We start from the raw sequence: 12661 nt of genomic DNA, 5'->3' as shown, positions 1-12661 counted from the left end.
CATATATTTATTTTCATTAATAGATACATTTTATGAATTCCAGGTGGTTTAGCATTGATTGGGATATCATGAACGGCGACAGGATTTGGATTAGACTACTAATGAATAATCTCAGGACCCTACTTTTCAGAAAATTGCTTCCTAGGAAAAGGCAGGGTCATATTTAGCTGGACTAACTCCCACCAAAGGCTTTTGTTTCAACAGTGGAATAAGCTAAGTATTTCTGAAAAAAAATTAATTTGAGGTTATAAGTAAGGAAAGCTGCCTAAAGCTAGCTGATAGGAAGTGTCTACCTCATGACTTTAGAGGGGATTTAGGCTAGCTGAATATGGTCCTAATTATAGTATTTCCATCATGCTAGTCTGTAATGAAAACCATAATATTTAATATCCTTATGGACTGTATTGTGTTTACTTTGGATTTCAATTTTCGTTTTCTGTATTTTCTGATGTACCTTGTCCCACAGCTCAAATTTGCTAGCAAGAAGTCATTGCAAAAATGTTTGGTCTATGAAGTTGAACATTTAACTAATGTAATGAAAATACACATAATACATTTCTTAATTTTTATGAGATTATAACATAAGATACTGTGTTTAAAAGGTGATGCCCTCATCCTGGAAGTATGATTGTTTTCCTTAATCACAAGCAATCTCTCTATTTCACAGTGTAACAGAAGACCTCATCACCTGAGGAGGCTGCTTCATCTACTTTTTTTATACTGAAAGGCCAAATTTGTTTGCTATTTCATTAAACTTCCTAAGTCCCCAAGCCTTAAAGTTCTTAGCACATTTACACTCACCTGTAACTTTTTAGTCTTCAGCACTTTGCTTGTAGGACAACCAAATACTACGTTTTAAATACAAGAAGCTGGCTGTTTCTGTCCCTTATTTTACAAAGAATTTTTTTACATATAATGTGCAGAATACTATGAAACATTTTTAAGATAAGAAAAAATTAACCAATATCTCTCCATTTTAGGAAGTCCAAACTCTAAGTGTTGCCATGGATAACAGATTATTCTTCCTTAATTCCCTTTCCAGCTGTTGTGAAATATAGATCCTGCTGTTGATCTTGGAATTTTTTTTCACTGAATATCAGGATGAATTAGTTTGCTGTTTTTGAAGTGTAATACACACACCATGTCTTCATTCAGGCTCTCTTTTAATATGCAACAGTTTCCAAGAAATTATTCACCAGCAGCAGAAGCTGCTTTATGTTAGAGTTTTTAAGAAAGAAGTATGGAGGTATTTTTGCCTTTGATCAATACTGATGGGAAATTTAATTTCTTGTATTTATGGACTGTTAATTGAAATAGGCTGGGAATGCTTAGATCCTTCTCTAGCCAATTAGAAGTAATGTCTCTAGGAAAAAAGCTACAGTCTGTTCATTAAATTGGTTACTAGGTACAACTGGTCCCTGATGACTTTTGCTGACAAATGTTTATTAAAGTTTCATAGGTCCAGTTTTCTCAGTAGTGTTCTGAAATGGAGAACACATGATACAAGCTGCCAGGCCTGTCCCATTCACAGCCGATTCTTTCCATAACAGCCACATTAAAGATTAAAACTGAAAAATTATATCTGGCAACATGGCAGCAAGCCTTTAGGGTAGGCGACAGTCAGAGCAGTGAAGCACTAGAGCAGACTTCCTGCAGAGGTTGTAGAGCCTTTGGTATCAAGAGCCTTTCAGAGCAGCTTAGAAGAATGAGAGCAGTACAGTTTGTTAGGATTATGATAGGAACTAAATGACGTCTCAGGATTGCTTCCAGCTCTGTGAGATTCTGACTCAGTTTTTAACATTGCCAACAAACCCTAGCACCTCAGTCAGATTCAAGTATCCCCCCAATCATTCATCCCATAGGAAACCATGGATAGATACATGGGCTTTGCATCACATCCTGAGGGTTGTATTAATCATCATATCAGCTGGTTGCAGCACGTCTACAGTCTCAATTCCTCTGGCACTTTTTCTTCGGGTTGCAGTTGAACATACCTTTGCTGCACCAAGAATGAGGCTGTAAGAATGGCTCCCCTTAGACGAGATTTAGTTCATCCTTTCCCACTTTTAAACAAAACCTCCCACACCCGCTGACTGCAAAAGGCTTGTAGCATGGAGATTTCTAGACTCAAAAAGCCTTCTTTCTTCCCAAAAAAGGTAATATTTACTTTAAAAGACCAACTGAAAAATGGAATACTATGCCTTAGACATCTTGCTCAGAGGAGGACTTTAGTTTTGCATCACACCTGGAAGAAGTTCTGAAAAATGTAGGCTGTGAGGATCCCACCTGGGCTGTGTTAGTTTCTCTCTTCTTAGCTATGTGATGGACTGCTTCATTAACCTAAATACCACCTCCCCTAGTTAATGGTTTGTTTCTGAACCCAACTGCATATCAGCCATCACCTGGTGTAGTCGCACTCCCCCCACCAAGCTTGGTATTGTGGTTCTCTTCCAATGTTTGGGCTGTGAGTGGTCACATTTGTGGAGATCCCTCCCTCCATCCTGGCAGGTTTAGCCATTACTTTAGGGTCTTTTTTGAGGACTGCTTAGACTAGAAATTTGAAGGGCTTAGAAAGAGGACAGTTCTAGTAAGGGTTCAGTGCTGACACTCTTGACATGACTGACAGTTCAGCTGACGAGTTCAAAGGGAACAGGATTAAGCAAATACAGCAGCTGTAGCTTGGCAAACCAGGGTAGGCTCAGGGTTTGCTATATGATACAGACAAATGCAAATTAGTATTAAACAACCAGAGCATAAAAACAAATTAAGTTTTATTTCACTCTTCTGTTGACCTATGTGTTGAATTACCATTCTTTTGAGTCTCCTAGCCTGTTTGTTCACTTAGGAGGGCTCTTCGGATGACTGCTCATCACACTGACGCAGAGCAAAGCGTTCTGGATTTCTGACTCACTGGAAATGGATTGCAGTGTGTGTGTATGTGTGTATGTGTATGTTTTCATATGCATAGCTTTAAATTCATTTGGCTTTACTCCAGCAAGTAACAATCAAGGTCTGGATTTGTAAAATGATGAGATACAGTTGAATGTTGCCTGAATAAGACCAACAGGCTCAAGGCTAGGCTACCTATCTGACGAATGTACTAGCTACAGCACTGTTCTTAGAGGTCTTTGGACAGTAGGTCATGCTAAAGAGCTCTATGCCATGCAACAGTATATATTGCAGTACATGAATTTTCCTTATGTTGGCTAGAATTTATTTTATCCATCTCTTTCTGAGGTGTTGGAGTGCTGATATTAATCATGCATATACACAACCCCAGTCCTAGGAATGTCATAGAACGACTCACAAAACAGTCTAGGACTTCCAATTTTGCATAGTACTTGAACAACTGAGGAGCCATGAATACTCTGGCTATGAATACTATCAGTATGCTATAATCTTCTACTTTTTTAGCCATTCACTTACATTATTTTAGTGCCAAATTACACCCCCTATTTGTTATTAAATGTAACACTCATTTCTTGAAAAATAAGTAATGATAATTATGAGCACAATAATAAAAATATAATAAATTCTTATTCTGTCCTAAAAAGAAAAAAAAGAGGGGGAAGTTGCATTTGCTGATGCTGTTTCAGATAGACAGTACTTCATCTTGTGTTTTCAGTTTTGCTGAGTAAACTTAAAGACAGCAGTTACATGAGCTGCTCGGTACAACTGCATGTACGATGGCTTTTTTGTAACTACAAGTGTGATGAAAAAAGTCATGTAATAGATCTTAGACAAAAGAATAACTCTAACTCTTATATCTTGAAAGATGGTGAGTACGCAAAATCTAATTGCATATATATATATATAAGGGAAATTAAAAATATATTATCTTTCAAGTTTGACGTAGATCCTGAATTATGGCTGTAAATCTCTCATTACAAGCAGGAAGGAACTGATTCCATATCAGCTTCACTGAGGTCAATTAAAAGATTCAGATTAGTCATCATGCTTTTTTTATCATGAAACAAACATTTTTGGAGAATGTTGATCTTAAGGGCGAAATCAAGGTTGGTGATCACTCTAATAAGTAGCAAAGGTGCTGTATAAAACATATTAAAAACTAAGGTGTGAAGATCACTGGGAAGAATTTCAAATGCGAATAAATACCACTATAAATATTCTAATTCTGCAGTGATATATCACGGAGTAATTAACCCAGGAGAACCATTCTTCTTGGCGGGGAATAATCAGGTTTATAATAAGCATACTCCTCTGGACATTCCATTTCATTCCCTTCCTCTTTCCACATGCAAATGCATTTTCTGCATGCAAAGTGTGTATTTATTTGCTTTTTTAGATTAAACTAGCTAGCGTCTCATGGCATACAATGTCTATGTCACATGAGCAAAGAAGGCCAAATTAATCAAGAATATGAGTATTTAACGTCTGAGTTAAAAAGGGTTTAGACATATTTCTGCTACGCCATTGGACATAAAACTACCTGTACCTATAAAGAATTTATTTAATGACTGTGACTACCTTTGGCCAGAACACTTAGACATTTCCAGGAGACAGAAATTTGACAAACAGCTCTCAGTTAGCCTGTAGAATTATTGAAAGAACAGGAGTATCATAAAGTCATTTATTGTGCTTAAAAGGCGTTCTTTATTACAGAGTTAGTCTTTGGCTACAAGTTAGTGCTGAGAGTGATAATCCATGTCTGAGCTTGTACTACAGAATCTAAGGATGAAATCTTGATCCAAGTGAAATCAGTGAAAACTTTTTACTTACAAGCGTATAACCTTACTTAATTAGCTCTGGAGTTTATTTTAAATTCAGGTTCAGTGGGGTTCAGAGAATGTGGTTCTTTCTATAGAAATGTGTTTATATTTAGCCTTGCCCAAGTCCAGAATATTGGCAGTGCAGTTTTAAAATGTCAGAGATGCCCAGAAACTAGTCTCCAGTATGTTATGCACCCGAATTTACTATTTTAAACTTAAAACATGTGAAGAAATTAGGCTAGATAATGTTCCTGTAGTATTTGAAGTGTTAAGGTATCTGTCTTAAACGGCTACAGTAGGCACAAAGTTGAGTGCTTTTGTATATACACATATATAAATATATATATATATGGATGTTTTATAGAGTCAAAATGTTTGTTTAAAAGTAAGGGCTCCTATAGAGTAAATAGCATGCTTTAAGTAATATATATGTGGATATGTGACAAAGTACTTTAGTGCACAGGTATGTTATTAGTCTGTACTTGATTATTTTGCCTTACACAGTTTTGGCATATATATATATATATATATATATATATATATATATATATATGTGCTTTGGTGTTATGTGTGTGCTTTTTACCCCTGGTGGAAAATACTATATATATATATATATATATGTATTAGCTTGAAGCTACGTTTGGAAACTTTTATCATAAATGTCAGTTGCGTAATTTGGTTCCAATCTACACTTTAGACTAATTACAGGAGTTACAGTTACTCGTACATATTAATATAGCTTTTACATATTAATGATAATTTTGAAGTGGAACTGGATCCCTACCTTTTACTCTTCATGTGCTTCTATTCCTACCTATTTTACATGACTAAGGATTAAAACATCATCTTGACATAATTGTAAGCATAATTTCGCTCATCACTTTCTCTCTACTTTTGTGTTTGTGATTAAATTGTTACTTCTCTTTCTCTCTCTCCCTTAGTTACACAGTAAGGATTTTTGAATGTATATTGTCATCTAAGGTAAGCTTTCATATGGTTCTTGCATATGAAGCTTATGTCTGTTTACACGTCATACAATGTCTGCCTAGTATGGCATGATTTTCATTATTTCACTTAATGAAAATGTTTTTTAAAGTTAGTAGCATGATAGTTTTAATGCATATAAATCCAGATTTTCATAATAAATGCTTGTTATGGCAATTCCTCTCCGTAGTACCTCCCAGTACCTTCTAATAGTGCATGTTTCAATGGAATGTAACAGTGCATGAGTTAGCATGATTAATTTTAGCATGAATAGCAAGTAATTAGTAAGTAGCAATTTAATTAGCAAGTAATAAAAGAGCATTTTGCATTTACAGTCAGTTATTTTCATACAGGAATATACCTCTACATAAATGCAATATTTATTCCACACTTAATTTCAGTTAAAAATGAATTATTTGTATCACAACTTGCACTACAATGAGTTGAAAAGAATGCCAAAAAGCATGGGTTTTTTTGACTGTATTGTGCATCTACCCAAGGTCGGGAGTGAAGAGTTCTGCAATGATGACGGAGTTATATGAGACAGCACAGCCTCATAAGCACTAGTAACTAACAGCACTTTAATTGCATAATCCTTGTGTTAATAAAGGTTATAAAAATCCTAAAATCTGTACTCAGGATAAATGCTATATGTAAGTATCAGCTCAGCTGCAGTTAGCTGAAGCATTCAGAGACAGTGATACCTTCATCCTGGCAATGTACCTTTGCTTTAAAGCTTTTGGTGTGTTCCAGAAAAGGCTCCAAAGGTAAGTGCAGTCATTAGCGGGTGGTTTTGCAACTTGCAGAACAGAATAGTCCTGCAGGCTTGTAAGTGGAATAGTAGCTTCTTAGCTTGGTAGCTTTCTTACCAGAAATGCCTTTGTCTTGAGAAAGGGCAGGCTCTAATGTTTTTAGCAAAATATTTATCTTTTTTTCCCACTGATCTTTCCAAATGTCATTTGGTTTCAGTGAAATTAATGGAAATACCCATGTGTTTAGTTTCCATTACACTTTTTTCAATGGCACAAAATTTCACTCCTAATTTGGATTATTGTACGAAATTACCACTTCTACATCAGTGGGATCTGGGGTGCCCTGGCTGATGCGTTAGACACTACATACATGTTCTTCTGGGCATGGAAAGAAATATTTTGTCTCATGATTGCTAAAATTATTAAATGTTCTTCAAAAATCTTTTGCCTTGTTCCTTTTTCCAGAACACCAAAGAAAACACTGAGTACTTCCAAAGACTTTCTTTTAAGCCTAGGTTTCTGTTCTGTCAGTAACTTAAAATAGGTTTGGTTCAGTTTTTTACTCATGGTGGCTAACCCACAGTCAGAAGGCAGATCATCCCAGCTGTTATTTTCAAGCAACATGGTAAATATTTTTCTAAATACTTATACATCATTATAAGACCCAACACTAGAATAGTTTGAATGTCTCTGCATGTTTTCCACAACTCATCCCAGTCAGGTGTTTTCTACATTGTTCCTTCTGGGCTGACTTCCATCTCTGACTCGACTCCTCCCAGCCTGATGGAAATCCAAGAGGGTTATTTGAGGTGAAGCTTGTCATAGACTATTGCATGGCATGAGATAAATGGCTGGATATATGACATCCTAGAAATGAAATTCACCCTGCGCAAGAGGACAGGAAAGTCCTGTGTGGTACAGAGATGAAATAATGGTTAATTCTTGTGCTGGACTTTTGTACAGGGATGAATTTTATCCCATCTCAAAACAAAGTATGCGATAGGGACTGACTAAACCTTTGCCACTTACGCCAGAAAATAAAGGTACAAAGCTCTTGCTCCAGGGACCTTCAACCTGAAGGCTGTCTTATTCCTTGTTTGTAGGTGGGCTTTCGTTCTTCAGACTACTGATGGATGGAGTGCCTCCGCATATCATTAATTCATATATGCGTGAAGTGCAGGCAGACAAAACTGAGGGGAAGTGAGAGTCCGTCCACAGTGTTTCCTCCCACTGCGCTGGAAATTGGTAGCAGAGTTACAGCATTTTAGTTCTTGCAATGACAGAACAAACGTGTGGTTGGGGATTTTACTTTCTTTTTTTTTTTCTTCGTTGTTTTGTTTTCCCTACCTGCTCTTACTGAAAAGAAAGAATACGCATGGATTGCTTTGGGGTTGAAATGAAATGAACTGAAGACAACACACGTTTTGTAATGTTCAGCTTTATTTCCTGTTTGATATTGTGTTCTGGTTTTTAATGAGGAAAGAGGAGAAGCTCTGTAATAAACATGAGGAGGCAGTCAGAGTTTGTACTCGGTGGTACAACGCATATCTTTCTCAGACTGAAAGTACATGGATTAGCCAGTAGCTGTGCAATAAGACCTGTGGAATACATACCTCTTCGATAATGTATCTTATTCACCTGAGAATTGTTTAACAGAACATGGTTTTACTATAACTTAATTAATACATATGTACTTAATGATCAGTTAAGCTGAACGTACCTTCCTTTAGAAGTTTTGATTTCCTAAATGCAACTCATCAGTCTCTCAACTGAACTGAAATTATTTAATGTACAATAAATATGAAGTGCTTAAGATCTATCAAGTTCTTGTTTACTATTTTTTTTAGCTTTTTTTCTCTCATCTTACCACACTTCTTATTCAATTTCCACATACTGTAAAGCAGGAACTTGAGCCCACCACACTGAGTAGAAAACAGTTATCAGCAGTCACCTAACCCAATGGGCTTACACCTGTAAGATACATGAGAAATGCTATGGATACATGCAATTTTGTATCTATAGGTTTTCAATATTTTAAATATTATAAATGCCAGCTGTGGCAGCCTTCATCATTCTGTATCTGCCCCCTTCCTCAGCAATTCACGGAGCTGTTGCAGGTATCGTAGCAGGAAAGGGGCTCACACCATGCCACTAGGGAGTTTACCATGCAAGGCAAAACTGCCTTAGATAAGGTGAAATGGCTACATTACTTTTCCAACTCCAGCAGCATGAACCTCCAAGCATTTCAGGAGTGGGGGGGATTGTAAGTCTCCAGCAGACTCTGAAGCATGTGAGACACAAGGTCACACATAATTTGGCCAGGTTGTTGATCCCCTATTGCCCTGTTATTTATTTACCAGTCCTCACTCTGGCTGTATAGATAGGGTGGGTTATGTGCTTAGTGACTAATGATTGATCTTCAATTACGGTTTATAAAGATAAAGGTCTGCTTAGACCAGTAGTACCTTGCAAGATCGTTATTTGGAGTGCATTTTCAAACATCCAGCAGTCAATAATTACGCAATAACAGAAGAATGAATTACTATCAACTGCCACTGCTGAACTGGTGTTTTCTCATTTGAATCACCACTTCTTTCACCTCGGGGATCTGAAAGCATTTTCTCACTTGATGTTCTGTAAATCTTACTCACTCTGAGATCTTCTTTCTTCCTTCTCTCCTTCTTATCTTTGCGATTTCTTCTGCGCTGCCATCTGTGCAAGGAAGCAATTCTCCATTCCCAGTGATCCTGGACACCCGCCCACCTGCATTTCACCCTGCTCCTGCCAAAAGCAATTCTCTCCTACACATTCATTCACACTGACACATGAAAGAAGGCAACACATCTACTAAGAAAATTACATAAAGGATTAATAATTTCTCTTTATTCTGTACCTCACCAGTGAATCGGATCTCCCTTCATCTGTTCTGAAGCACAGAAGGCTGTAGGAGAGGGCGATTTTGAATACATGCCACCCAGGTTTAAGCATTTAAGCACATGGCCCTCATTTAAAATAATATCAGTCTGTTGAGATACCTTATAGTCAGCACCAAAAGCTATGGTTATTCTGAGTTTGTGCTTTTCAGTAAGCCAAAAAGGATGTGCATAGCCATCTGCACTTCGTACACAGCGACGTTTACAGCTTCAAGCTTATGCAGCTATCTGCCTCCTCGGTCCTCATACACCATACATAATAACCTGGAAGCCAGCATAAATCTCAGCTTCTGTAGGCTCTCTGCCAACAGAATTAGCTACTCTAATTTCTACCAGATGCCAGCAGTGTTAAAAGACAAGCTGAACTAAGCTACTTTTCACTATGTGAACAGTAAGCGTTATATTCAGATGCCCTTAATTCCTCCCCAGTTGCGCTGCCCAGCATTCGCCATTGGCCGTCCCTCGGGCTCGAGATGCACCACGCCAACAGGAAGCACTGGGAATCGGGGCATGGGTGGAATCTAGATGAGTGGCCATTAGTGTGCTATATATTCATGCTCTCACTATGCTGAACAGCCAAGCCTCTGGGTTAAAAATTAATTGAAAATTACTTTGAGAGGAATAATAGGATGGGGTGGGATAGGAAAAGGATTTCTAGTAGATCTAAAACAGGTTGCAGAACCTTAAACAGAGAATAACAAAAGATAAAGTTTTGGTTTACGATGATTCGCCTAATGGGATTCTCCAGGGATGGGGTTTGATCGATGAAATGGTGTGACCAAAACCGTGGAGTTAGGAAAATGCTAATGAAATATGCAGTTCATACCAGCTTCGGAGAATAAAGACGTCCAAAGATAACAAAAACTACAGGCAAAACAACCTAGAGAGAATAGAAGCAGCAGAATATCATGCTGTAGAAGATACAGCCCAATGCTCCCAGGAATAAATGTCTCCAAAGTAGGCTTACATGGAATTTCCAGGAAATTAGTGAATCTGAAAGAGACCTAGGAGTAACAGAGGGCAGCAAATAGAACCTTGTCACATGAGATAAAGTAACAGCAAAACACAAAAGCCCCAGCAGAAATGAAACTGCTAGTCCTTTTACAGCTTATGTTTGTGTTCCTCGATGTTTTGTAATATGTGAAACCAGTTTAAGTCTTCAGCTAGTTGCATTATTCATATTATCTGTTTGCTATGTACACTCTCCATCAATTAGTACGTGCTGAGGTTATAGTTCAGTAGCACATTTAATAAGGATTTTCTTTTCTGTCCACTTTCACATATCTGGTAGGAATTTAGTATTTTTGAAAGCTTGGTGTTCAGTTTGACTTACACAGGTCAAGGAAAGTTTTTACTTGGAGTAAGAAGGCAGACCCAAGCATAGATATACACACAGATACACACAGAAAGAAGAATCAAAGTTAATTTAAAAAAAGGGGTTATTTTTAAGGCAGCCAGAGGAAAATGTTTTGTCTTCTCTTAGCTTGTTCTCCTTGCCCATGGAATAGCATTTGGTATATGTTACTGTTGTACAAATACAGATCCATTCTCAAATTGCTGTATGTGGAGCTTGATGCAGGCATTGCAGTTACTCATTTGCATTGAGAGATCATGGCCAGTGTCAGCCCATTTTTCCCTCACTGAAAACAATCTCACAAATACGGAAAGGGGAGAAAAAACACATGCAAAGCTTTGAAATAATGCTTAAATAGGGATATGCTGTTTATAAGAAGGTCTTTACTGAGAGTCAGAAATTTTAAAAAATATCTGTTAAAAAAAAAGTTTCAAGCTCCCTGTACTTCCTTTGGGGGGGGGGACGCGGGGGAAGTATAATATCACTACCTTTTACAGAGCATTGTGAAGAGAGACTTAACTTATGAATGTCTTTTGCTGCAGTTTGGATTCTGGAGCAAAAGGCATTCTATTTTAAGCACAGTGTACTTACTTTCACTTGATTTTCATGGCCTGCTTTCCTGACTGACAAGTAAAGCTGTTGCTTTGCTGAAGCAGAGAGCATTTGGAAGGAAAAGTGTATCCTGAATACTGAGGAAGCGCTGGAAGTCTAAACACACTGGACTTTAAATTCTAAGTTCCCTTGTTCTATGCTTTGCTGCTGAATACTTTTTAAATTAAAACAAACCCTTCCCCAAGCTCAGTGATAAATTCAGTAGGGAGTCTACTTCTTCCTCCACTCATTTGGCCCTCACTTTTTATACCACTTATTTTCCCCTCCATTTCTTTTCCTAGTTTGTTTTCTCTTCTTTTCTTTTCTTCTTGGTATCACAAAAAGCTTGAGCAAATTCTCCATAAATACTGGTACCATTATGTTCATCGACCGCAGTGATGCACAGGGTGTTAAAAGAAACAAGTGTTTTACCTTTTTCCAAACCCAGTGACTCTAGTGGACTGGGGATCTGGCTGGTTGTGAATCTAATTGTCACATTTCCCTTTTGCCATTCTCTAGTTGGCTACTATTTAACCTTTTGTTATTATGTTATGTATTATCTTCTTCTTTGCTGGCAGCTCCCCGCTTCTCAGTTTTGGCCCCTAATCCCAATTCCTGTCCCATATTGCGTTTATTGATCTGTAAATGAAATCAGCAGATGAACAACATAGCACATGGTATGCACATACCATTGTCAAGGGATTTTGAAACCACCCTTTTGCATATGTCGCTCATTTCTGACCTTAGCAGTAGGAAAAGCTACTTTGGAACACATCACCAGGCAAAGGGAATCAGCTCAATTTGAATAACAGGAAACTGCTCTGTCCAGGAAATTGTTGCATCTGGCCAGAAAGTTGCAGCCCACAATGGAATAACTTAACAAAAGATTCCCGATTTTAAGAATCACAGAATCATAGAATCGTTAAGGTTGCCATTTGGGTATATAATACTCATTAGAGATTGTTTTTCATGCCTTCTACGCGCTCATCTTTCCTTGGCCACATTCAGAAACCACATACCTTCCCAGAGAGTCAGGGATACACCTAAACCCTTCACATGACCAATTCAGATAGTCTGAAGTGTCGCAATTTCTGAAAAGGCGCATTTGTTTCGAAGGGCTTTCTCTAAGCAGGTCAAGAAGGTAAAGGCAGCCCTGCGTTAACACAATCGTTCCGCTGCCCCGTGACGTGTAAGACAGCCACAGCCAGGGCAGTGGGCCTCCTCCCAGGGGTGGAAGCCCCCTCGGCTGCCACGGTGGGGACCAGCTCGCTGCAGAGGTGGCTGTGGTGTCCCGCTGGCTGCAGGGAGCCCACCCGC

The 12661-nt window shown here is 38.1% G+C and overlaps 1 protein-coding gene across 3 annotated transcripts in view; it reads left to right on the top strand.

Annotated features, from left to right (window-relative positions):
* The window catches only part of MYBPC1 (myosin binding protein C1), a 79459-nt gene extending 71180 nt beyond the window's left edge, over window positions 1-8279 (top strand). For 2 of the 3 annotated variants that reach the window (XM_064456559.1, XM_064456550.1), the window contains 2 exons: window positions 5672-5711; window positions 7570-8279. In XM_064456559.1, the coding sequence (XP_064312629.1) occupies window positions 5672-5682 (11 nt within the window). In that variant the 3' untranslated portion in view covers window positions 5683-5711; window positions 7570-8279. Of the gene's footprint in view, window positions 1-4141; window positions 4201-5671; window positions 5712-7569 lie in introns of all 3 variants that reach the window. The other variant, XM_064456569.1, reaches the window with a different exon arrangement.
* The last annotated feature ends 4382 nt before the right edge of the window (window positions 8280-12661 follow it).

The sequence above is a fragment of the Phalacrocorax carbo genome, chromosome 1 (assembly GCF_963921805.1).
Source record: "Phalacrocorax carbo chromosome 1, bPhaCar2.1, whole genome shotgun sequence".
Classification (NCBI taxonomy): domain Eukaryota; kingdom Metazoa; phylum Chordata; class Aves; order Suliformes; family Phalacrocoracidae; genus Phalacrocorax; species Phalacrocorax carbo.
The sequence above is the reverse complement of the archived record's forward strand: the minus strand, read 5'-3'. Positions and strand labels throughout refer to the sequence as shown.